The sequence below is a fragment of the Triturus cristatus genome, chromosome 3_2 (assembly GCF_964204655.1).
Source record: "Triturus cristatus chromosome 3_2, aTriCri1.1, whole genome shotgun sequence".
Taxonomy (NCBI): Eukaryota; Metazoa; Chordata; class Amphibia; order Caudata; family Salamandridae; genus Triturus; species Triturus cristatus.
Window position 1 is genome coordinate 533,137,308 of NC_140584.1, and position 27,485 is coordinate 533,164,792.

The 27,485-nt window shown below is 47.7% G+C and overlaps 1 protein-coding gene across 5 annotated transcripts in view; it reads right to left on the reverse strand.

The window, feature by feature from the left end:
• KIAA1549L (KIAA1549 like) overlaps positions 1 to 27,485 on the reverse strand; it is a 667,839-nt gene that overhangs the window by 364,603 nt on the left and 275,751 nt on the right. For all 5 annotated transcript variants that reach the window (XM_085648235.1, XM_085648236.1, XM_085648234.1 and 2 more), the window contains one exon: positions 27,202 to 27,433. In XM_085648235.1, coding sequence (XP_085504361.1) covers positions 27,202 to 27,433 — 232 coding nt within the window. The remainder of the gene's footprint in view (positions 1 to 27,201; positions 27,434 to 27,485) is intronic.

Below are 27,485 nucleotides of genomic sequence, written 5' to 3' on the forward strand. Positions count from 1 at the left end.
TGGGATCAGGATATCTTACTAACTCGAGTGTCTCTGTATCTGGGCAGCGGCTCAGGGATGGTCGGTCTTTGCCCAGAAGTTCTTCTTGGGCGGTGATGTTGTCCGTGGTTGTCAGGGTCGGTGATACCTTCTTGCAGTGGTGTGCATGCAGCCAATTGCGTTTCCCCTCCACTCGAAGAGCTGTTCGGGTGGTGATCAGGACTTGCAGGGGGCCCGTCCACCGGGGCTCCAGACTTTTGGTGCGCTGGAAGTTACGCACTAAGACGAAGTCACCGGGTTGGATGTCGTGTCCGGGGCCCCTGGAAACATCGGGAATGGCGTGCAGCACCTGCTGATGGATGACAGACAACGTTTTAGTTAGGTTATACAAATAGTCAGACATGAGGACGTCCGGGACGTCGTGGATGGATGTTGGCTTTGGAGCAGCCCAAAGGTTCATGGGCCGCCCGAAAACGACCTCGTAGGGGGTTAAGTGGTGTTTAGTGGGGGTGGAACGCATTGATAGCAATGCTAGCGGGAGAGCGTCTGGCCATCTCAGTCCTGTGGTGGCGACTATTTTTGCTATCTTAAGCTTCAATGTGGCGTTGTGTCGCTCAACCAAGCCTGCAGATTGGGGATGGAAGACCGCATGGAATTTCTGTTTTACTCCCAACCCTTTTAAGATGAGTTGGATAACTTCGGCTACGAAGTGGGGGCCGTTGTCGCTCCACAAAATTCGACAAAGGCCGTATCGGGGGAAGAATTCCTTCAGTAGTACTTTTGCGGTAGTCATAGCGGTGTTGTCATGGGTTGGGTAGGCTTCCACCCACTTGCTGAAGGCACACACAACGACAAGTACATACTTCAAACCTTGGCACCTTTCTAACTGGACATAGTCCATTTGTAGGACTTCAAAGGGGTGATTGGGGACCCCAAACCCTCCCCGGGGTACAGCAGTTCCCTTCCCAGGGTTGTGTTGGAGGCATACTAGGCATTGTTGGACCAGACGTTTGGCTGAGTCTGGGATTTTGTCGTTGTGCCAGACTTTGGAGATGAGCTCGATCATGGGGGCAGACCCTATGTGTGCGGGGGAGTGTGCCATGGTCAGCATGGGGATCAGGTATGAATCTGGTAGCAACCATTTGTTCAAGTCTTTAGTTCGCCAGCAACCGTCATCGTCCTTCAATCCCACCCGGGCCCATTCAGTTAATTCGTGTGGTGTGCTGGCTAGTTGGATATCCCTAATTGTTTCCCTAGCATCCTTCCATTTCTCAGTTTGTGACCTGGTCACGTACATACGGGTCGTGGACCTATTCTCGGCTGTGGTTCGGGCAGTAATGTCAGCCAGTGCATTTCCCTGTCCTATAATGTCTGTCACCTTCTTGTGTGCCTGGCATTTGATCACAGCTAACCGTGTGGGGAGGAGGACTGCTTCGGTCGGGGCAGAGACTAGATCTCCATGCAGGATGGGTGTGCCATGAGAAGTCAAGAATCCCCTCTCTTTCCATAAGAGCCCAAAGTGGTGAACTACCCCGAAGGCATACTGACTGTCTGTGTAAATGTTTGCGGTTGTCCCTGCTGCCAGAATGCATGCTCGTGTGAGAGCAATTAGTTCCGCCGCCTGTGCGGATCGCTGTGTGATGCGGGCTGTCTCAACAACTGTTCGGGCCGTGGTGACTGCATAGGCAGCTGAGGTGGTGCCATCGGGGAGCTTGATACATGAGCCATCCACCCACAGTTCTCCGTCAGGGTCCGGGAAGGCAGTATCTCGGAGGTCGACCCTACTCTTGGTCTGTTTGTCGGTGAGGGTCACACAGTCGTGTATAGGGGACGCATTGGGATCAGTGTCAGGGAGAGGTAGTAGAGTAGCTGGATTCAGAGTGGTGCATCGTTTCAATGTGATGTGGGGTGCAAGCAGAGTCAGTTCATAACCAGTCAGTCGTGCGCTAGTCAGGTGTTGAGTCTTGGTTTGGTTCAGGAGGGTGTCAACCGCATGGGGTACCAATACTGTGAGGGGGTTTGAGAGTACGATCCCCTCGCTTTGCCGGATAGAGATAGCCGCGGCGGCTACTGCTCGGAGGCATGCGGGCAAAGCTCTGGCTACAGGGTCAAGAGTGGCAGAGAAGTAGGCACAAGGGCGTTGTTTAGGGCCTATGGACTGGGTTAGGACAGACAACGCACATCCCTCCCTTTCGTGGGTGTAGAGGGAGAAAGGTTTAGTGTAGTCTGGGGTTCCTAGGACTGGGGCCGAACAGAGGGCATCTCGTAATTCTTTGAAGGAGGATTGACATTCGGGTGTCCAGGGGAGGGGGAAGGGGACATCTTTAGCCAGCAGGGAAAGCAGAGGTTTTACGATAAGACTGAAGTTTGGCAACCATTGTCGACAAAAGGAGGTGAGGCCTACTAGGGACCGCACTTGCTTCTGAGTTTTGGGAACAGGGGTTTCTAGGATGGTCTGAATTCGGTCAGGGGTAAGTTTCCTCCCGTCTTTGGATAGTAGGTGGCCTAGATACGTTACTTGGGGCTGGCAGAATTGCAATTTCTTTCTGGAGACCTTGTGACCGTTCTCCGCAAGGAAGCGGAGGAGGTGAATGGTGGCTGTAACGGCAAGTGGAGTGGTGTCGGCCGCCAAAAGAATGTCATCGACGTACTGTATCAACACCACTCCATCGGGTAGTTGGACTGCATCTAGTTGCCTCTTGAGGGCTTGGCTATAAATACTGGGACTCTCAGTGTAGCCTTGGGGTGCCCTGCAGAATCTGTACGAACGGGCTTTTAAAGTGAAGCCGAACAGGTAGCGGCTGTCTGGGTGGATGGGGATGGAAAAGAATGCGTTCTTGAGATCAATAACAGTAAAGGTGGTGGCAGTGGATGGAATCAGGGTGAGGATGGTGGTGATGTCTGAGACCACGGGGTACTGGGGTATGACTACTTTGTTAACCTCTCGCAAATCAACAATGAAACGGTAGGCTTTCTCATCTCCCTCGCCTTGCTTCTTTACAATGGGTAGGATAGGGCTGTTGCAAACATTACTGACTACTTCTTCTACCACTCCTGCCTCGACTAGGGACTCGATGATTTCCACCAATGCCTTCTCGCCTTCGGGTGATATCCGATACTGTGGAAGCTTTGGGAGCACTGCGTCCGGTCGGACGGTTATGTGTACCGGGTCGATCACCATGCGCCCTACATCTGAGTCGGTTTTAGCCCATAGATGTGAAGGTAATGTGTCGAGTAGGGACATGTCAGCATCGGTTATAGAGAGCATACGCCGTGTGTGACAGTGTCTGGACAGATCTGGGTTATCGTGTAGGATGACTCGAACTCCGTCTGGGGAGCATCTGATGGTAGCTCGAAAATGTTTTAGCAAATCAAGTCCCATAATAGCATCGGGGGTGTTGGAGGAGAGCAGAAAGGTCGTGTCAGTGGTGTTATCTTCTAAGTCAAAGGAGATTGGTGCTGATAAGGGGTTAGTGGAGGGCGTTCCATCGAAGCCTATTGAAGTTACATGTGAGCCAGACAAGGGTGCCCTAGGAATCAGTCGTTTGGATAACGCACTACGTGTCGCCCCAGTGTCTACCAGGAATGGAGATTTTGTGCCCAAGACCTTAGCAGTGACGTAAGGACCTTGCTGGTCAACACGGAGTTCGACTGGATCCCTCCCTTGCCCCTGGCGGTCCTATGCGAAGTCATGGGTGCTTTCATAGTCGGACTGTTGACACTGGTTTTGTCGGGGGCGATCAAAGGTGTTTGGTCTGCCTGGCCTGTCGTTGATGGCGTCGTTCGTGTACCCTCGTCCCTGTCCTCTATTTCTGGGGTCATATGCTGTGTCTCTGGGGTCCCTATTTTTGTTCATTTCCAGAAGGACCGGGCACTGGGATTTCCAGTGTCCGAACCCTCTACAGAACGCACATTGATTCCCATCTAAGTCTCTCCGTCCGTTGTAGGGTGCAGGGGTATGGTCTCTAGGGGGTAGCTTTCTAGGGGCGGTTGGTTGGTAATTCCCTTTCGGGGGTTCCCTTCCTATGGTCACCCCTTGCAACTGTGCTATCATTACCCTCTCCTTCAGTTCCTTTTTCTTCCTCTCTGACGCCCTATCGTTCTCATTCTTTTGGTTTTCGTAGTATTGGGCCATCTGGAGGATTGCTGCGGGTTTGGAGGCTGCCCAACTACTCTCGCTGGTCTGCAGCTTCTGGCAGACTTCTTGTGACAGACCCTTCACATAATTCTGGACAAAGAGGTGATGTCCGGTTGCAGTGGTCATGTCCTGGCCACTATAATCGGAAAACACAGTCTCGAACCGAGAGAAATATTCAGACACATCCTCCTGGGGTTTCTGGCGACAAGCCGTCACTATTGACCAATCTACCTTTCTTTCCGGGATTAGAGTCTTCAACTTAAGTACAATCTTGTCTGGGAGCTCTAATATGGCTTTCGGGGGTTTCTGTCCCGGTTCTCGCTGTTTATCTATGGTATCGAGTTGTACCCAGGTATATCCGAACGGCTCAGCGTGGTCAACTTTCCGGATTTGTTTCCACACATCAGCCGGCAGACATAATCCGAAGAACAAGTCGATATCTGCTAAAGTCATTATTGTTGAGCCTAAGGCTGTACCTAGTTCGGTGTAGAAGGCAGTCGGGTTCTTTCTTAAGTCGGGTAGAGATTTTCTAAAGGTCAAAATATCTTGTCGGTCCCATGGCTGGTAGACCCAATTGTATACAACCCTTCCCTTCGCATCTTGGTGGTTGATGTCGTCATGTGTTCCCTGACCTCGTGGGGGGACCCAGTAGGGGGCAGCCTCTTTGATGGGCATCATGGTATCAGCCCTTCCTTCTTGGGGCTTAGTCGCTATGGGGGTTTCTGCTTTGGTGGTCTGCCTGTGTTCTCTAAGGTGTCGATAGACCTCGAGTGTACGAGTGAAGAGGTTCGTTACATCACCCTCTCCTTCTTCCCCAATGTCTACCTTCCTATAAGCCTTCGGGACCTTTATCGCGGTACCTATCCTCATATGCATTTAGGGCATGATAACAAAGTCGTACAACAAAGTGTAGTCTGCGGCTGTCTGCATACGAGTTATATACGTCTGTTATATACTCCTCACTTTCCTTACGCTCCACTAGTGTCTTTACTATTTTGTCGATTCCTGCTCGTTCATCCTTCGTTAGTCGATTCATTCTGGTGGAATCTTTCTTTCTCATCTCAGGGTCATCCAACGTCATTGCCGACGTTGTGTTCAGTACAAGAGGCTCGGCCGGCGCGGAGGCCGTGAGGACCGAGGCCCCTGTACTGCTTTCGCTCGTGTTTGGGGGTTGCGGGTGTTGCACTACCGATTGGGAGGGTGCGTATGGAGGGGGCATGTAAATGATTGGGGGACCTAATAGTAATTCGTCATTCGTTCGTTGCTTAGAGGACAACTCAGGGTAGAGCATAGAGGGGGTCCTAACAGCGTACTGGCCTGAGGTTTCGGGCTCCTGTCTTAGTTTAGTTTCCCTTCTCTCCTTTATTTCTTCTTCTAACTTTCTAGCGGCAAGGTGAGCTGCCTTTCGTAATTCCTTTTCTGCTTTTACTTCTTCCCTCTTTTTCCGTTGCGTTGCTTCTTTGCGCCACATGCCGATACTGTCAAGCATAGTAGGCGTCGTCTTATTGCTACGCAGAGCCATTTCTAGCACTTCTATCTTATGGTCGTCGAAGGATCCCATCGGTGGCCACTGACTCTCGGGGTCCTTCTTTGTATATTTATGCCATAGCTTGGTATAAGCTACGGCGACTAGTCCATATTTAGTGAACATGTCCTTATTAGGGTTGCCTTCCAGTGGAGCCGGATGGTCCACCTCTAATAAGCGGTCCGGGCAGAACCAACTACCAATCAGTGGGGAGAAGATAGGCATGACGGGTTTCAATGGGGACAAAAGTCAGCACTACCTATCTTTTCACTGCTTGCAAAGACTAGACAGAATATCTCTATTCCTCGTTATTTGTAAGCAGAGAATACCTCCAAAAGAACCAATATCGAACAACTAGTGTTCGGACAATCAATCAATCAATCAATGGGGAGATAAAGATAGGCACGACGGGTTACAACGGGGACAAAAGTCTGCGTTACCTACCCTTCACTATTTGCAAAGACTAGACAGAATATTTCTATTCTACGTTATTTGCAAACAGAGAATATCTCAAAGAGCACTATTCTTCAAAACAATCAATGTTCGGACAATCAATCAGTGGGGAGATAAAGATAGGCACGACGGGTTTCAACGGGGACAAAAGTCTGCGTTACCTACCCTTCACTATCTGCAAAGGGAGAGAGAGAGAGTATTTCTGTTTGTAGACAGCGAATATCTCAAAGAGAACAATCAATGAGCACAATCAATTAGCAATACTAGTATTCCAAAACTTCAAACAATCAATCAATTATTTCGCAATTTGTCGTGTATCACGACCTTACCCGGACCGCGTGGACAGTTTCTCGTCTTCCGCCTCCAGCGCCCGATCGTCCTCTACTCTCCGTATTTGCCGCGGCACTCCTGATGGTTCCCAGTCAGGACCGTAGATCACTCGAGAGAGGTCTGCTCGGAACCAGTGAAGTTCGGATGATCGGCTGCCAGACGAGGGTCTATTGGGCAGGAGCTCTCCCGATCGTTGCAGTCGTTCACTCTGTCGTCGGGACCTCTCCCACTGGATCCACGTGTCTCTGATGGGCCCCACGCTTGGGACGCCAATTGTTAAATGGTAGCGGCAATTTCAGTCGATAACCCTTCAAGTATTGCCCGGCGGTAATCGCCTCTCATACCACTCGATAATTTACCAATGAAAGAGGCAGTCGCCGGAGACTGGAAGGCAGGAAACAAAGTTTTATTCCGTCGGAGCAGAACACATCAGATCAGACAGCAAGGTATCGTCACGAGGTGCTCTAACTGCATCTCTGAGGCCTGGCCTCTTATACACAGGTTTATTGCTTTATTACATATGGTACATTCTTATTGAGACTTTGATGTACGGAAAGACATTCCTTGGAACCCCCACTTCAAGCTCGTTCCCTCACATATCTACAGTGGAAGTCCCCACCCCACCCACAGTAGGAGATGGCTATCACGCAGCTGGACATTCCGCCAATTCCCGGGGGTGTGTGCAACCGGCCGGGTCTCAGGGGGTAGGGGCTTTGATCCACTGTAATCCCTTTGATGTGGGGTGTTTCCCTTACAGTAGGGGCAATAAACTGCATCCGCAGGGCTAGGTGATGGCCTGGGATCGGTTCGGACAATGGGGCGCAGAGGAAGGGGGTTATCAAAGAGCGGCATGACCATGTATGGGATGTCGGTCAGGCGTGGGATGTGGTTCCATGACAGGGTCGCGCAGAAGGAGAGGGTTTATGGCCCGTGTATGAGAGAGCGGGGTTGGCCGGCGCGCGGGGGATGCTCGCTGCGCCAGGGGAAAGCGCTGGCGATCGAGAATGAGCGGGGAGAGAGTGGGGTGCCTAAAATGGCGGCCGTGCATTCGCTGTGCGTGACGCTGGGGAGAGGCAAGATGGCGCAGATAATGTTCAGTTATAAGCTAAATTTCCACATTGGGAATAGCAATTTCTACATTGCGATTTGGAGAAAATAGCAATTTGGAAATCGCTATTCCCAATGTTAATAAATCTGGTCCTTGGTGTTAAAAGTGACTACACTGCAGCTCTGCACCCACCATACTCCCCAGGAATATTCAGCATCGACTGCTGTGCCAGACCTGAGAGGAAAACGAAGGTAGAGTGCCGGAGGGGAGAGCTGAAGGACGGGATAATAAAACCAGATGAGGCACCAGGTCAACATAGAATCACAGACAAGAGGTGGTAAATAGGAGTACACAAAATGAGTAGGTGGAGGCATCTTGTGGAAGCTGAATAGGTAAGGGGGAAAGAGCCCACATGATGCTCTCCCTGAACAACAGGCTTCAGCTAAGACATAAAAGCAGAGTTGTTAGAGATGGGAGTCGTCTGGGTGTCCCCTATGGAAATGAGTGTTTGTGGCGAACCAAAGCTAGCCATCCATGTAGCACTGAAGGAGGCGTCAACAGTCCTACTAACTAAAAAAGCTTTCTTCCAATTATTTGAGTGATTCATAAACATAATATGTGCCTGGAAGCTTCAGGAGTGATTAGGCTTGGGAAGGCCACCAACTTCTAGAATACAAAAAAGAAGCAGAGGAACCCCTTGTGCCACCCCCTCCTCCCCTATCACTAATAATATTCTCAGTTGGATGGAGGCAAGGGCCTTTTCCTGCCTATAGGGGCAGGTTAATTACCAGCAGTAAAAACCAGGGGCATAACGGAGGTCACCACAGCCCCAGCGGTGTGGGGGGCCCCCAGGGTTTCTTGTTTTGGAGGGTGGGCCCTCACCCTGTAAAGCCATGCCAGTGCATGCCTTTGAGAATGCGTGCAATGGCATGGAATAAGAAATAGTTCAACGCTTGGGAAAGCCACTCGGAAAATCATAGTACATGCTTTACTAAGTGGGTTTAGTTCTGAAAGAGTTTACCTGAGTATATTAATCGGTAGATATTGGATAAGAGCAGTGGGCCTGTACCGATAAGCACGGAGCAACAGGAACTGTCACCACCATGCCAGTCGGTGCCTCATATAGCCCAGTGCCACCACTTCTGGTACAGGAAAAGCCCTTTGTGCTACCTAGAGGTTCCATAGAGATATTAATGGAGAAAAGATTTCAGCATGCAGTCTGGCACCTGGAGGATATTAATAGGGTGAGGAATTTGCAGGGAGATATAGTATCCTTCAGAGAAGGACATTCATAGCCATAAACTATCTACATGGAACAGAACAGTAGTGCTACAGAGGTCAAAGGGCATCAGGTGAACAATTCACCTGCCTGAAGATTGTGACGTTTAAAACCACTCAAATACCAGCAGCCCTTCATTTTCACATATTGGAAAATGCTAACACTTAAGTTTCTGCTAATTCACACCCAAGGACCAAAGTTAAATACAGCAAGAATCATATTTCCATTAAAAATGGAAAATGGGGAAAATATGGTACAGTACCAAAGAGAAAAACACTGCACTTCAAGTGAAACATTCATTTCACTGAGTCCAAACACACGCCTGGTAAAAAAAAGCTCCAGGCGAGAAAAAACGTGTGGGATGAACATAATGCAAAACCATTTATAATAAAACTCGCTGAAAGATGAATATATTAACAGTGCTTAATTTGAGCCGGAGCGTTCCGGTGCTGAGCACCGGTACTTAATTGGTTTCCGGTGCTCAGCACCGGCACCTAATTGTCAACACAACACTTAGGGCAGTCTGCCACAAGGTGGCGCTGGTCATGTAATTTAGAGATGAGCAGTATAACAGTTGTTTAGGAAAACAATATACATTAAAGAAATACTAATACCTGCCTCCCCAGCCATTCCTTTAGCTTTGGAGACCTGGAATAATCTGAACTGTCGCATTTACATGCAATAGAGATGGTTAATAGTTGTTTGGCAGCGATGACAGGGGCGATGGGTGGTGCAAGCTGCAGTAGCCTCCTGGTCAGAGCCCCGGCACTTAATTTTTTACAAATTAAGCACTGTATATTAATGTATTGAGAACATTTTATTTCACTACACTAATTTCACCACTAGTCCTTTATGGGTTCCGAAGTAGCGTGCTACTCGCCGAAGAAGCGCTTTGACAGCTCGTCAGGGGTAATAGGCGCTATATAAATGGAATTACAATACAATACAAATTGTTTGCACGAAGTGTGCAGATCCTTCACTGTGTACGAAGACAGTATGTGTAGATAAGACACAGCTGAGACATTCCACACATACACCGAGTGTATGGAATGAAAAGCATGTCCTTACCCCCTTCACTCCAATCCCTTACAGCTGTACTACAAAAATGTCCGCCCTAGGTGCGCGTATTCAAGACCCATGTTAGTCTCTAAACTTCCTTGTCGAATTGGAGCTGTTTAACAGTGGCGTTAGTGTTGTCACCTGGATTCCACCTCACTGTCAGCATCAGTGTAAAGGGCGGCTCCTCCATGTGGGCTTAGGAGCGTCGCCACACTTGCTTTTCGCAGTGCGAGTGTCAGTAACATAAAATGGTATAATTACCATTTTATGTTACTGTTTCTCACACTGCGAGAAAGCAGAACGGTTTGGTTGGGGCGGGTAGGTGGGCGGTCCTGCAACAGGAGGAGTGGTTTGCCCAATGTTGCAGCTCCTGACTGTTTGTTCGGGCCTCTGGGCCTACATGGAGAAAATGGCCTCCCCATAGGCGCCCAGCTGGGCGCCATCCCCACCAATCACAACGCTTCCATTGCAGCGTTGTGATTAGCTTAGGGGAGGGGAGGGAAGCTGCCTGCTTCCTGCGCGGAGCAGAGAAGCAGAGATGATGCAGGATCGGATCGGGCCAGCTAAGGTAAGTAATTTTTTTTTATAATTAAAATTACCCCCCCCCCTCTCCCTGCGCAACCCCCTCCCCGCCCGCGAGTAATGCCGGCCGCGACTGCCAGTGTAATGTCCCAAGCCCCAATGAAGCGAGGACCTAGCCAGAGAAACAAGTGTTTATAGAGCTGCAGGGGAAACTGGATACAACCAGGAGCCCAGATCGACTGTGCTCTCACCTGAACATGCACCCTCCAGGCACTACATTCAGCATCCTTCTGAAAACCCTTGCCTCCGACGTGGCACACACCACCAGGCCTACTACTAAACATGTGCATCACAGCAAGATCCCTACAAGCTGCGAGTTCCATTATCCTTCTCTGGCCAACATCTTAGGACACTCTGGACTGAGAGGGGAGAGTATATGCCTCAGTGGCATTGTCAATGGATACCAGTGATGTCTGAACCAGTCTGGGCAGCGTAAAAAATATTTTTTTCAAATAAGAGTAACTGTGAAGCAGGTAAAAAGTCAGAAAATCTAAAGCCAGCCCCATCATCTAGGCAAGCCCACTTAAGAAAAAAGGTTTAAAAAATTCACAAAAACAAACAGATGCAAAAATATTTTTCGTCTAATGGTGTAATTGATCCAACCAGAAGTGGAATTCCCGTTCTTAGTATTCCATTTTCGGGAGATTTACCCCAGTTTTTTTTTTTTATTTTTATTTTTTTAAAGAAACCTTTATTTTACAATAAAATACATACAAGGGCCTACAACCACCAAGGCCGGCCGCTACAGAGCCCGAGGGCCCGCAATGCATCGCCACACATTTCAATGAGCACATGCAACAGGCCGTGGCCATAGGCCAAGAGCAATCGAAAAAAAAAAAACAGTTTCATTTTTTATTGAATACAAAACACACTCAAGGCAATGAGAGTCCGAAATAGCAGCGTGCGCTACCCAGGACGAGGGACAACGAACAGTGTCTAAAGCAGTTCCTGACAGGAAGTGGCAGCGGGGGGCAACTGGGAGACAAAGCATGGAACACACCTCACACAATCCCGCAGAATGTGTGGCTAGGGGGACAAAGCAGTATCGACCTCTAACGGCAGAGGCGGGGTGCAGATATGTCCACGATATATGTTCCATGGACCCCATACCTTAGTCCATTTCCCAGGCTTGCCTCTCGCCACATACACCGTCTTTTCCCTAAACATACACCAGTCCATATTCTCCTTCCATACCGCGACCGTGGGCGGCCTCGGGGATCCCCACAGCTGTGCGATGTTGCGCTTAGCCACCATGTACCCCAAGGTCACCCACTGCGTCTGTGCCACATTATAGTCATTCGGTTCACAGACATTCAAAAAACACCTCCTAGCCTCTGGCAACAGAGCAACGTACGTGACCTCCTCCATTACAGCGTGGATACCGTTCCAAAATCGCACAACCTCCAAACATTCCCATAGGATATGAAGAAAGGTACCCGACAGGCCACATCCACGCTTACACATTCCATCCATCGAGTAACCCATACGTAGCAAACCGGGCCCCGTGACATACACTCTGTGGAGGATCTTCAGCTGTACGAATCGTAAGCGGGCCGGGATCGCCACCTCTTTCGGGGATGCCACCGCCGTCACCCAGTCCTCATCGTCCAGTTCCAAGCCGTCGCCCGTCCATGCCTCCCGCAGACGGATTAGCAAGTCCGCACGATCATTAATACGTTTTTTGTAGATCAGAGAAATGGTGCTGTCGGGCACATAGCCATCCAACACTCTATTCTCCAGCGGGGAATATTCGGGGATAGCAGCAGCGTCCGGCTAGACCGAACACAGCGCATGGTAGACTTGTGCATACCGGAAGTACTCTCTATCATTTAATTTGTATTCAGATTTAAGCATTTCAAACGTTTTAAAAGACCCCTTCGCCCAAAGGTCGCCCACCTTACATATACCAATCATATCCCATTTCTCAAAGCCTTTCGTTTTCCACAAGCAACCCAGCCGCTCGGAGGCATACAACGGCGTCGCCCGAGTCAAGCGACCCCTCCACCCCATCGCAGCACTCGCCGCATGCCACACACGCACCGCAACCTGCGTGGGTCCTGTCAATCGTGCATCCGGGGTCACCGAATACAGCGCCCTATTATAATCCCCACCCGGGAGTAGTAATTTATCCATCTCGAAGGCCGGATTCAAGGCGGGACCATATATCCCGTGGTTCACCGCCGCCAATTGAGACGCCCAGTAGTATCTTTTAATATCGGGGAGGGCGACCCCCCATCATACCAAGGGAGCGTCAACTTGGCGAGAGCGATCCGCGGCCGCCCGTCCCAAAACAGTTGGCGCTGAAGACCCTCCACCTCACGGAAATAGCGGGCTGGCACGACATCTAGAGTATTTTGCAAAGCGTACAGGAAGCGAGGTAGCAACATCATTTTAAACAATGCCGTCCGTCCGAGCGGCGAAAGCGGAAGTCGTCGCCACCTCGCGTCGTCGGCCTTCAATCGCCGGAGGGGAGGGAGAAGGTTCCGCTCATAGCGGACCGCGGGATCCAGAGAGATAAAGATTCCCAAATATTTGAACCCCAGTGTAGCAATCTGGATTGGGCAATCCCGCGGCAGAAGGGGGGCCTCACCCGAGAGGACGTAAACACATGACTTGGTCCAGTTGATGACCAGGCCAGAGTTGCGACCAAAGGAATTCAATACGTCCACCAGTACAATTAACGACTGTCGGGGAGAGGTGAGATACAGAAGGATATCATCCGCGTAAAGGGAGACACGGTCCTCAAACTCCGGCGTCCATCTAATGCCGCGCAGCGACGGCTCCCAACGCAACCAGGCGGCGAGAGGCTCCAAAGAAAGTGCAAAGAGAAGGGGTGATAACGGACAACCCTGCCGCGTGCCTCTCCCCAGTGCGAGAAGAGCCGACACCCTACCATTCACCACAACCTGAGCCAGTGGGTCAGCATATAGTAATTTTACCCAACCAATAAACTCAGGGCCGAACCCGAATTTCGCCAACACGGCCCAAATATACGGCCACTCCAAAGTGTCGAACGCCATAGTAGCATCTAAAGATGCCAAGATGGCCGGCTCACGTATGAACTCCGCCCTAGCAAGCACGCCGTGCAACCGCCTCAAATTCAGGGCGGTATTCCGATGGGGTATAAAACCGGACTGATCCTGATGAATCAAGTAGCCCACGACCCGGGCCAGCCGATTAGCCAATATCTTAGCCAGAATTTTGGGTTCTGCATTCAACAGCGAAATGGGCCTATAGGAGGCGCAGCGGTCTCGTGGCTTCCCCTCTTTATGTATCACAACTATGGTGGCGAGACGTTGGTCAGGGGGGAGGAAGCCCGTCGCCCCTTCCCGCGAAAAACATGTCCCGAAGATACGGCGCTATCTTATCGGGACACAACTTATATAGTTCAATGGGAAGACCATTAGGACCCACAGCCTTACCAGACGCGATCGAGCGAGTGGCCAAAGCGATCTCATCTGACGACAACTTCGCCTCCATCAATATTGCATCAGCCTCCGATAGGGTTGGCAATGCAATGTCTCTAAGCAACAGATGAGAATCCTCCTCCGAACGCACAGAAACCGGAGAGTATACCCCACGGAAATAATCCGCGAAGCAGTCAACAATCTCCACAGGGTCAGTCACACGCACTCCATCCATTCTCTCCACAACGGGCACCACCCTGCTCGCTCTCTCCTTCTTATCCAACCAAGCAATCAACTTTCCGGCCTTGTCCCCCACATCATACAATCGTCCCTGCTGCTCTCTACTCATCTCTTTAGCGGCATCCGTGACTAGCGCTCTATAATCTGATTGTTTGAGGCCGAGAACGTGCAATTTCTCATCAGTAACACCCCGCTCCAAGTCCTCCTCCATTTCAGCTATTTCAGTTTCCAGGCGAACCACCTCTGCTCTCCCGCATCTCTTAGCATGGGAGATAAGTGACAAGGCCTGCCCCCTGATCACCACTTTGTAACCCTCCCATAGGGAGACAGCCGACGACACCGACCCCACATTATCATTGAAGTAGTGATCGGTGGACTTGACCAGTTCCGCGCGGATCTTAGGGTTACGCAAATACCAGGAGTTAATGGGCGCTACTCTCCCCTCTGCCCCGGGGACAACCTTCAGTTGCAACCATATAGGGGAATGGTCAGAAATACCTCGGGCCAAATGACGCACCTCCCCAATCATCCCAGCCTGGACCGCCGGCATAAGCATATAATCAAGTCTCGAGAAACTCCCATGGGCCCCCGAGTGAAAGGTGTACTGCGCCTGTCCCGGGTGCATCAACCTCCAGCAATCTACAAGTCCCATAGTGTCCAGAAAGCCACCCAACCAGGCCTGGGCCCTAGGGAGATCCCTGGGGGGGCGACGGTCCTCCAACCCGGATACAACAGCGTTGAAATCACCCCCCAACACCAGCACCCCCTCAGGGAGTCCCAGGACCAGACGCCCCAAATCAGCAAATGTAGCCGTCTGCAACCCCGGAGGCACATAAACAGCAACGAGGGAAACAGTCCTACCCTCCCATCTCCCCACCAGTGCCACATAGCGCCCCCTATCATCGTGAAGTACCTCGTCCACCTCCAATGGGAGAGAGGTCCGAACCAAAATACCCACTCCCCTAGAGCCAGAAGTGAAACCAGAGTGAGCGGCAAGGCGATAGCCCCTCCTATTTAGGGCATGGAAAGAGTTACCAATCAAATGTGTCTCCTGCAGGATAACAATGTCGGGCGAAATCCGTTTCAAAAACTGCAACACCACCCCGCGCTTGATCCTGTCCCCCAATCCATTCACATTCCACGAAAGGATTCCCAATCCCCTACCCCCCATCCCACTCCCGTGCATGATACCCCCATCCCGGAAAGCACAACCCGGACAAGTCAGCAGAGAACTTCACATTGCCTTGCGAAACAAACAAACAGTCCCCAACACCCCCCTCCCCCACAATCCCCAAACCACAACTCCCCCCTCCCTGCACCCCTGCATGAGCCCAAACAGCCCCCCCAACTCGCAGTGTGCCTGTCGCCCTAATATATACCACAAAAAGAACCCCAGAAGGAGGAAAAGGCCCTAATAAGCTCCCCACCTCCTCCAGGCATTTGAAGGGCATAGTGTCCCAAACTAGAGTCCAATTGAGCCAAGGTACAAGACGTCACCAGTCCAGTCCATCTCCAGGGACCAAGGTCTAGTCCTGCTGCACCAAACCCTCTCCGCTCTCCGCCATCTGACCGTCCCGATCCTGTCCCCGAGGCAGGGCATCCAACCAGTCTCCAACCGCCTCCGGCCGGTCGAAGAAGTGTGAGCGACCCCGGAACTCAACCCGCAGCCTGGCCGGGAATAACATTGCATATTTCAGCTCCATGTCCCTCAAGCGCCGTTTGACGCCCAAAAATCCCAGCCGTTGTTTTTGAACCGCTTGCGTGAAGTCCAGGTAAAAACTGACATTAGAGTTCTCAAACTTCAGCGGCCCGGCCACCCTCGACGCCTGTAGAATAGCATCCCTATCCCGAAAGTTAAAGAGTCGGGCGATTATAGGCCGCGGGGGAGCACCCACTTTGGGCGCACCACCCGGAATCCTGTGGGCCCGCTCCACTGCGAAGAACTTGCTCAGTCCCTTGGGCGCGAGGCGATTAATCACCAGATCCTCCACAAAAAGGTCGGTAGCAGAGTCCTCCGATCTTTCCGGCACTCCGATGATACGAACGTTGTTCCGTCTAGCCCTGCTTTCGGAGTCCTCAAGTCGACGGTCCGTCTGGTCACTGGCTAGCCGCAACCTACGGACCTCCGTCTGCAGGGCCGCCACATCCACGGTTAGGCTCGACGCAGCTTGAGCCAAAGAGTCGACCCGCTCGTTAGTTTTGGACAGGTCTGCCCTGACCAGATTCACATCGATCAGGACCGCGTCCAATTTATGAGCCAGGGTATCAAACTGCTGACCCACAGCAGCCTTCATCTCCTCAATGGCGCCCATAACGTCCAGCAAGGTCAATTCTGACGAAGGGCCCGAGGCCTCTTTGGACCCCTCAGGCGACTTATGCGAGCGGCTAGGCGATCCCTTAGACTGCGCATAACGATCCATGTCATTGACCTGAGTATAGACTCCCCTCCGGGTTGACTTGGGTTGACTTGGGTTTCGACTTGTCTCCGTCTAGTCTCACCGCCATCGTCCGGAGGCCACCAAAGTTGGCACCCGCCAGCACCAGGAACAAGGACCAGGTAGCTACTGCAAGTGAACACAGCCGTCACAGACGGGAAGCCCGAGTATAGTCCGAGAGTCAGGCCAGACACTCCGCCATCCGCGCCCCTCTGAAGCACCAAAGTCCCCCAGTCGATATCAGAATAGAAGCTTGAAATCGAAAGTGAAAGTGCAGATCGAGCCCAGCATGCCGCTGTTGTTCACTTCGTACCCGGGCACCTCACCAACTCGAGATCGGGACCAAGGCAAGAGCAGGCCGCAAACTTCGGAGCGCAACCATTCCGGTTCCCGGCGTCTGATACGAATTTGGAAAACGGGTGGCACCTCAGCGCAAGTTCATCAGCAAAAGCCCGTCAAATAAATCAGGATTAAGTCAGGATAGACGTGGGAGGTTGCGGAGGCCCTCGAGAGCCGTAAGCCTACGCGGCCATCTTGGTTGCGCGCTAGGCTCCTCCTCTTACCCCAGTTTTTAGGTCTCGGCTGCAAAGGCTGCGCTTGCGCAGTCTCGCTCCGAGATTTAATGTTTTCAGAAGAGGGGCTTGAACCCGCCCCTCTTCTTCCCTCTTCTCCATTGGCTGGCCTCTTAAATGCTGGTCAGCCTTTGGAGAAGAGCTTTGTCTCTCCAAAGAAGCCCCGTCTTTTTCAGATTCAGGGGCGTGTTTTTTACTTTCTTTCTCTCCTCTGGAATGTAAACATTCCAGCCAATGGCAAGAGGAGAGAAAGAAAAACACGCTCCAGAATACGAAAACGCCGCTGCGTTTCTCCGAGGCATTTCTGCTTGACCTCGGAGAAAGGCGGTGGTGTCTCTGTATGTTCTTGCTACACAACTAACTGGATTGCTGGAGTGAACCCCCGTGACATTTTCTGCACAGCGGCACAGTATGTGGGTTCCACTGTGAAGGGAATCCTGCCTTAAATTAAGCCCCGCCTCCCCATTGGATATCCTTCCAGCGCTGTCTCGGAGTCTCCCTCCGAGACTGCGCTGGAAGCTCAGACCAGACCTCCATCCCACGGAAAACATCCTGCGAACGGAAATTTGCGTTTGCTACTGCCCGCTGTGAGGTCAGGGGCCGCTTACCTACTTGCGGTGCTCGCCGACGGTGGCCGAAGTTGAGGGCGGCGAGACGTGCGACTTCCGCCGGCGATGCGGTGACCAGTGCCGGCGGCGGTGCCCTACACATGGCGTCATCGCTCCAACAACTTGGGACTTCCGGCAACGGCAGGTACAGACACCATCGACCTCCTTACTCCTTGCCCGCTGCGCCGCCTCCGGTCCTTCCCCCGAGCCCGGCATTACAAATACCGCTACGACGCACCCTTGTTAAGCCAAACGCCATAAATACATCGCCCAGTCTGCAGAGAGCCACTTCTCATCCTGACATCCAGCCATCCCCTGCCAACCTCTCGAAAATCGTTCACGGATCTTCCGACCGAATTTGCAGGGGGCATTCAAAGCCAAACTTGAAACGCTTCCTATAAAATCGCACCGTTCAGCTGGATGAAAAGCGCTGGCGTGGATTAAACCATAAAACAAGATGAATATTTTTGGTTATGGAAGGGCTTTTGGGACTGTGCTCCTCGCCCCCTGTCCAGATGAAAGGGGCGTGTGCCAAAGAGTAGGGATTTTGATACCCCTGAATCCCTTGCTCGGCCTGATTCATCTCACAAAGGCCCGTAAAAACTTCCTCAGTGCGCTCGAACACTGGAGCCTAAGCGAAACCGTAACTAAAATTCCCTAAGAGAGACCCACCCAACAAAAACATAAACAAAAATAATGTCATGAGCAATGCCAATAGCTCTAACTTTAACAATGCCGAGACCGTTGCATTGTAAATGCTTGTTGTTATTTTAGGGAGATCCGAAGTGATGAGAGTGGGGTTAAAAAACGCCTAATCACTAATGGAACTGTTAAAGAACAAAGGAAGCTCTCCTTGTTTCAGTAAGACTTGTGCTGCCTGCACCGGAGGCATTTGGTGCACCATGAAGCCTATTTTTTCGAATGCCCAAAGGCACACACACAACCTGCAAAAGTCACTTTAATAAAAACCATGAAACCAGGGGCGCATCACCCTTGGGCGAAAAATATACATTTGCTGTCAGTAGATTCTTGTGGTGATTTCATTTGTAAAGCATACTCGTTGGAGCCTTCTTCAGCAATAATAATTTAAGCATATTTCTCATTTAGCGCTTGACATAGGGCTTGATGCCATTTTTAAGCAGTATAAACAGCGTGTTGCAATGACCCAATTAAATGGTACTCAGCTATCGAACTAGAAAGGCTAAAAGGCTGAATTGGCCCCCAACGATTTAAATCCACGATCTGCAAGTCACACAGAGGGGTATAACACCCTTTCTTTGATTAGCCATCACACTGGTTTACATAATCTATAGCAAATAAACGGTGAGTGATGTGAGATTTTGCTAGGGATCACTAACTCAAAGAAGTGAGGGTTCTCTTAGTGAAAATGTACCTATCTACAAGATTCTGGGGTGAAATTAGTGCCTATATACCGCACCATCAACTGATCCATCTAATCCACCTTCCCTGGATACTGGAAACATACAGAGATAAACCTCCTGCTGAAGAAACCCTCTGCCTACCCAACGTATCTCAAGAACTACAAGCCCATCTCTCTGCTCCCCTTCCCAGCCAAAGTAACTGAGAAGGCAATCAATGCCCAACTCACAGAATTCATTGAAACTAACCACACCCTGGACCCCTCAAAATCTGGCATCAGAAGCAACAACAGCACCGAGACTGCAATCCTCCCCACAACTGATGACAGCCAGCGTTTACAGGAGGGGGCGAAGCCGGGGCATGGGAGGGGTGCTATGTACACTCTCCAAGTGCACATGTGTGTTTGGCTGGGCGTCTAAAGCCGACTAAAACACACATGCGCACTTAGGTTTCTCCAGCCTGTATTTTGTACCCAAGAAAACTCAAGATCTTTGATCTTGAATTGATTGCAGAGATTGAAATCAAATCAATTACAAAGATGGATATCTTCTGAATAAAAAGAAAAGCCTACAGCTAGTCCATGGGGCACCAGTCTTTACTTAACTTGATTTATGAGGTGCTTATCTGTTGTGTATAAAAGAAGGCAGCATGATGAAAACAGCTTTCTGAACCCCATTTGGGCATTTTGAATATCCTGTAATACCATTTCCGTTATCCAATATGCCTGTCTTTTTTCAGCGCTTTAAGATTTCTATATTGTCTGACGTCTTCAATCAGTGTGCATTTCTCTATTTGGATAATATCCTAGTGTATACTATGGCTCTTGCAGAACATCAAGAAAATGTGAGTTTGGTGTTATCAGAACTTCAGCAACTTGATTTGTCTTGCCAACCTGAGAAGTGTGAATTTTAAGGGGAAGAAGTTAAGTGTCTTGGATTTAGATTGAATGCTTCTGGCCTTTTCATGCACCCAAGAAGGTTTTCAGCTATTTTGTATTGGTCTTCATCAATTAACGTTAAAAAGACTTTCAGTTTCCTTGGAAACTTTTATTGTCAATTTATTAAGAATTTTGCAGTGATAACCAGTGACATTACACATGTTTAAAAAAAAGAAAATATGAGGAGACATTTTTCCTAGGACAATTAAGGCTAAAGAGTTTTTAATACACTCACATGTTTACTCAAGCACCAATCGTATGCAAAGCTGATATTTAAAATCAGTTTATCGTGGAAATGAATAACTTGGAGTAGTTCTTTTACAGGAGCAAGAAAATGATTGACAAGAACATATGTCTTTTATTTATCTCCAGTTTTCTTAGAGTCTGCAAGGGACTACTCAGTATTTGGAAGATAACCCTTAGTTGAAGTTAACTTTTATTGAATGTAGACATCTTTTGATGGGCACTGTAGAGCAATATGAAATCTTGAATGATCACTAGAATTTGCAGTGCTTGAGAAATTGTCAATGAAAGAATAGTCATAAAAGTAGATGGGCATTTTTCTTTGCACTGTATGATCTTATTATCAATTAAATTCCTGGTTTGAAGAATGTGCTGGTAGAAGTTCTTTCCCATCATGTTCCTGATTTATCACTCGCTTATCAATTCCCTCTCAACCTGTCGCTGGGATAGTTCAGTCTTTCTTAGACAGTCATTATGGCCCATGAACTGATAGATTCAAATGAGTTAAATCTTCATCTAAAGACCTCTCTGGTTCAACAAAATTAATTGTATTTGAGGCAAAAACATATTTTAGGGCAAACATGAAATTACATTTGGATATTAGGAAAATGTTTCACGACTCAGTCATTTCTACTTTGAGAGGAGTTAAGACTACTTTACACTTAGTTTTACGGTCTGTTTGGTGCCAACGGTTCATTCTGATGTTCTAAAGTATGTTCTTGCTTGTCCTAGTTGTGCCCATCATAAATCTTTGCATTCTAAGCTTTTGAGATATTTACAGCCATTAGCAGTGGCTGCTGAAGAATAAGATTTTATAATGGATCTTCTGCCTTCTACCATTTGATAATATTTACAGTAGACAGTTTTCCAGAGGTAGCCTATGTTTTCCTATGGTCAAGTTACCAACAGATAAAGAAATGGCCCAATGTTTTTGGACTCATCTTTTCCCTTGCTATGGACTGCCTCATATTCTCATTTCTGAGAAATGCACTTAATAGTTTTCACTTTTTGAAGAGCATTGTGTGAAACACTGGCGGCGGAACTTTTTATACTGTTTTCTACTATAATGCTACTCAAGTCAATTAGGCTTACTATTTACCTGTTGTGGAATTTTCGTATACTAATGCAACCTATAGTGTCATCAAAGTTTCACCTTTTTAGGAATGGTGTTAGCTAAAACCTTTTGATTTTAAAAAAAATGTATGTATAATATACTTACTTAAAGGGGCTCTCAGGCAGCTAGCTTCACTCATGTGATGTATCATTCACATTTTGTTTCCCCCAACTACAGCATAGTGCATGAGGCAGATGGTTAGTCAATTTCAGGCACTGGATAACTTTACACACAAGATAGTTATCTTCAGTGCCAGGGTTTTATTACTTTGGTGTTACCTTTATGTTTTTCGAATCTAATGAGATAACAGGACCATTTCTACCAGCTCTTCCATGTTGATCACAGGGCACATTCCAGCTTTATCAGTTCCTGTCTTCTGCTGATGGTTTTGTAAATTCCTTTTTGAGTCTCCTTTTTAATTGACTGCTGCTTGTTTCCAGTCCAAGGAGGACCTGGCCTGGCAGTTCGGGCTGGACTGTTCCCATAGGGCACAGGGTCAAGACTGATTTGCATATGGCTGGTGAGCAAAAAAACAATGGATTTGGGCCCAAATCTCTGTACTGGGGTGAATGTATGACATTGTTCTGCATTCTGTCCATCAACAGTTCTTTTTGCTCTTTCACAGCATACCAAATTGTGTACATTTGAACTGTTCTTCATGAAGTTATCATCTATTTTTTAGAAAGGGAGCAATAAAGAGCATTTTTAACTGCACTATTGTATGTCATGCTGGTGTGTATTTGAATCGGGGACTAGAGTTATACTTGTAACCATTTTACCAATTTAGCTTGGACGCCATGCTTTCATGACTTTCTAGATTGGTTTTAATGCTCTTGTATGCTGTGCTTCTATGGACATCTAACTTTTATATTACTAATTTTAGCTCTACTTTTTATTCCAATTTCTTGTCTATCTATCTATCTATCTATCTATCTATCTATCTATCTATCTATCTATCTATCTATCTATCTATCTATCTATCTATCTATCTATCTATCTATCTATCTATCTATCATTAATCTGTCTGTCTGTCTGTCTGTCTGTCTGTCTGTTTCGGGGCTGGTGTTTTCCAAGACCTTTTGATTTTACTAAAAGTATGCCTGTAAAGTAGTTAGTTAGAGGTGTTTTCAGACAGACTTCATTAGTCTGTTGTTGTGGCATTCACATTTTTCTTCCACCCAATCTAGCATGCATCATGGGGCAGTTAGTCAGTCCCCTTCAGCCATTGACTGACTTCACTGTGAGTTACGGTATGCTGTCCTTTCACAAGGAGTACATCCACGAGAAAAGTAGCTCTTTGGTGCCAGGGTCTACTATAGCAATGTGTGCTTTTTGCAGAGCAAAAAAACATTTTTCTCTTCTATCAACTTTTTTTTAGATTGATGAGGGCCACCATCTTACAAAACAAAAAAGTTTTGCGAAAACCACAACAGAACAAAAACAATAATGGTGAAAGCCAAAAGGCTGGCGGCCAGAGCCAGATCTCTTGGCTTTGCCAATGCTTTTTTTGTATGTAAGGAATCCATTTTTTCCTTGTATTAGTAGCTTGGCAAGGGTGCTGTGGGTTCTAAGCCAAGTAGCTAAAATGGGCCCCCAACCACCTGTTTTGCAGGAATAAACACAAATGTATGGGGTGTGGAGGGCCCCTCATACCCTTGGGCCCTGGTGCCACTGCACTTGCTGCACTACTGATAACTATGCCCCTGCCTCATAGTGATCATTTCCAGAGGTTACCGATTATTTGAATCAGCATAGGTAACTTGTTTCTGAAAGTTTTCACTGTTTAAAGGACACAATTAAGGGCTATGTTGCTACATCAAGATCAAATTCTGCCCCTTTTTGTTGTTGTTGGAGAGTAAGACTGACTGTCTTTTCATTTTCTTCTCGTCCATATCTTGCTAACTAAATTTCACCCATGATTTTTGGTTCATATGTGATAAGTCATCAGGTCAATTCTGGAGCCGTTCGTTCAAGGTTTCCTCCAACATGGAAAATGCATTCTGTCTCTCATTCATCCTAACTAGAGCCATATATTCCTTATCCGTATCATCTGCTTCCATCTGAACCTCTGTCAGTTGTGTTACAAGGTCAACCAGAATATGAGGCCCAAGAAGTTTGTGATTCTCAGACATTCTAAGGTTGGCTTCAACCGCTGGTCCACTGAGGAGATTATCTTACCAGTGAGTGTTCTTGGGAAAACACTTCTTCAGTTCATGCTCCCTTCTAAGTTCTACATTTTTTCAATGGCACTAAAATAAGCCAAGAGCTTCAAGAGAAGGGCGTACTTTTACATTTGTGCTGAGAGCAGCACTAAGAGCTTACCAGAGGATTCAGAAGAGGAAGGAGCACTTCTCGTGCTCTCGGGGATCTCGTTGTAGAACCACACAGTGCATGGGCGAATGTCCTGACCACCTGTACGACTGCATTGACGGATGCATTGACAGTTACCTGGAGGGGTGTTTTAAGAGCTTCTGGATGATCAGGTATAAGGGGAGGTAATGGAACTGCAATAACCAGTGCTGGGCAAACGATGTGAAACTTTTCATTTCCCAAACAAATGCCAGGAGTTTTAGGAAACAATTGTTATAAACTTCCTTTTCCAAATAGGTGGTCGATCCATAGGATGTTATCTGAGGTTTGTAATCAAATATTAAGTACTGTCTTTTCCTGTGACGTTAGATCCAATTTGAATAATATATAAGCGGGCATTTCCATGTGATTCATTGGTGGCAATGGATCTGTTCCCTTATTTTTCGTCACATTCTTTAACCCTTCCTACAATTCTTGCTCTTGGTTTTTGCTTCTAACAGTAGGAACATTCACTGGATTCTATATCTCAATATGCTTGCTTTTCTCTTCCCTGATGTCAAGGGGAGTATGGTGCCTTGCTATTCACGCCAGTAATAACTTTCACCTTAAATCATGTGCTACCTGATTTCTGAAGAGGTTTTCCAGTCTTTATGGGTTTAATTATCCTAACCCTCTTAAGGAGACACACAACAACTTTCATGTGTATTATTTAGTGCACAGTGGCACCAGGGCTCTTGGGAGGTATCACATTTACTTGGGCAATCAAGAAAGGGACTGAACAAAACTTCTCACTATTTAGTCCTTCACAGTGATTGAGTAACCCTTTGCATTTCTGAGGAGCAACTTCAGATACCTGAACGTCATAAAAGGAGAGTATGAGTAACCATCATGGAGAGGGCATTACAAAATCCTCTTTCACAAGCGGCCCAACCGTGCCATCACCAAATGCATGCACTGACAGCTAATTTGCTACTGCTAGAAGACAAACAGGGGTAAACTCCAGACATGAGGCACTATAAGCACATGACTGTTGTAAGTGTGCAAATTATTAGGGCAATTTATATATTCCATGTGTCTGCTATGGTAATCTTCTTGCTGTCAATTTGTACATGGTGTGGGACACCACTGTCTGTCATTTTGAGACCACAATATCAGTCTACATGATGGTTTCAAAAACGTATTCCCTCCTTTCCCTGCCCACCATGAAGCAGTAGCAATACCACAATGGTTTATAGATGGCCAGGGTCTGTGATGGGAATGTCCCTCTACTGGTGAAGGAAGGTGAGGGACATGTCGGAGGCTGCTGCCTCCAGGTCTTTATTCTTGCTCCCACAGCCCTATAAGGATTTGTCCTAGCGGCTAGGGCGGATGACCTCGAATCTGGGGAACTGGGTTCGAGTCTCGATAATGACGCTGAACATCCTGTGATTCTGGGCAAATCACTTAATCTCCCCGTGCCTAACAAAAATTAATGTGTCCTCATGTAACACAACTGGTGCTATGTAAAGCACTCTGATACCCGATTCGGGTCAAGTTTGTGCTATATAAAACTCTATTAAAAAAAAATAGTGCTTGACTTGTGAAAAGAATAATTGCACAGGTCTGAAATGCTTTAGAGCCCACCTCTGTTGAACGCTCAGATTCTGAGCACCTAGGCTGCAGAGTCTTGTTTCCATCTCATGACTTTCTTCCACCACTCTACACTTGCTGTCTCTTGATCTCACTTTTGCAGGTTCTTTTCCATCCCTGCATTCTCCCGTTGGCACTAATTTCCTATGCATGTTCCTTTTCCCTTCTACCTTTTCTGCATGCCTCCCTTCTGCTCTGGTTCAAAGTCTGATGAGGAAAAATATATATTTAGGTCCTCAAAAAAGAGTGTTGATGCCTACCACTTGAAGTCACCAGTGTAAATTAACCTCTTCTATGCCCATGACGAGATAGTCTCGTCATGGAGCGCGGTTGCGCTGTGCCCATGACGAGACTATCTCGTCATGGACCCCGCCCGCTAATGAAAGGCCCGGCACAGGAGGGGGAAAGGGCGGGGCACTCAAGGGGTTAAACACTGTGGCCCTATCTCCTGCCCTCTGAAACAGAGCTTATGATGATATTACCTTCTTTGGGGTATCTGATCATACTCTCAAACTCACCAAAGTTAGTTATTTATTCCTGTTATTTTTGTACAACCTTTCTTTTTCCTCAGTACTCAGCTTTTGAGAATAGCTGCCAAAAGCTTAGCTAACTTTTGAAGACTTCCTTCAATGAGCAAGTAACAATCCTCATTCTGCAGTTTGATATTTTTTCTGCATAAAGCCTTTGTATCAGTGCAAACATCATAAATCTTCCTTCCAGACCAGTGTTTCTTTGAGCTTTGCCACAGGACTTTATAGCTCTTAGTTTATGGAGTCGTACATTAAGGCATCATTATTGTTGTTTGTTTTGTTTGTTTATTCCTCTTATTCTTGTACAACCTTTCTTTTTCATCACTGCTTAGCTTTTGAGAAAAGCTGCCTAAAGCTTAGCTAACTTTTGAAGGCTTCCTTCAATGGGCAAATAACAATCCTCATTCTGCAGTTTGATTTTCTTTCCGCATAAAGCCTTTGTATCAGTGCAAACATCATAAACCTTCATGTCAGACCAGTGTTTCTTTGAGCTTTTCTACACTAGTTTATAGCTCCTAGTTTATGGAATCGTACATCAAGGCATCATCATTGTTGATTGTTTTGGTGAGCTTTGAACATTAGTGGTGGGTAGAACACCATCACCAAACCAGGCGGCGAAATGCAGTGGGATACAGGGGCGTTTGGCTATTTCTTGATCTTTCATCCCTGGGCAGAACAAGGACTAGTGACGCAGAAAGCAATCAAAGACTGAACTTGGCTTGTATCTTACTCTGATTGAGGCCAATCAGGTGGGCTAAAGCATGCTACCCTGTTTCAAACAGTGAGTACCATGGGCGCTGGTTTACAAACTGTGGCAAGCTATGGATTCTGACCCAGAGGCAGGACACAATACTTGGAGATACTCCGTCTTTGGGCAGAAAGCTCCAGCCACTCTTGCATACATATTGGGCACAGTACTGAAAACTGGACAGTATGTATGAGAAAAAAACAGCACTGTGGGGCAAAGATATCATGGTATCCTACAGCAATTCAGTTCCGTTCTGCGCAGACTGGATCAGATTGTATTGGATTTTTCAGAGTGTATCCTTAATAACCACGACCAAATCCCCAAAAATACAGTAAGCATAGACCCAATATATAATTTTTTTTTTTCAATAATGTCGGGGTAATTCAATTAAGTAAGGTTTATAAATCATTTGATAAACTCAAGTAACAATTTTCATGTATAGAAATATCATGGAACAAGGATCCATTTCCTCCTATCCCCTTTACCTGCCGATTTATCAAATGTTATAAAATGTTCTTTTTCTTTTGCTCCTTTGCTCCAGTGGGCCTGCTAGCACCCTCTGTTGTGAAATGTGGCACATAAGAAATTTTAGTATATCAATTTATTATTAAAAGAGGGAGGATCAGTTCTGGGAGGGATGCTGTGGACGGCTTACCTGTTTTCAACTGGAACCATTCTCCGGGAGGTGGAATTTGTGGGGTGGCCAACACCGGGACGTAGCGGAGACTTGGAACATGAAGCTTAATATCTCCAGTGAAGCTGCTGTTGCCATAATTATTAACGGAATCCGTCACCGCTGAAGGTATATAGAAATTGATCACATTCTTAAGGATTACTTTGACAAAGTAACCGATTGTAATAGTGCTCAAATCCGCTCCGCTGCTCTCCTAAAATTACAAAGATCGTATAATTATTTCTTTGTTGCGCAACTTAAAATGA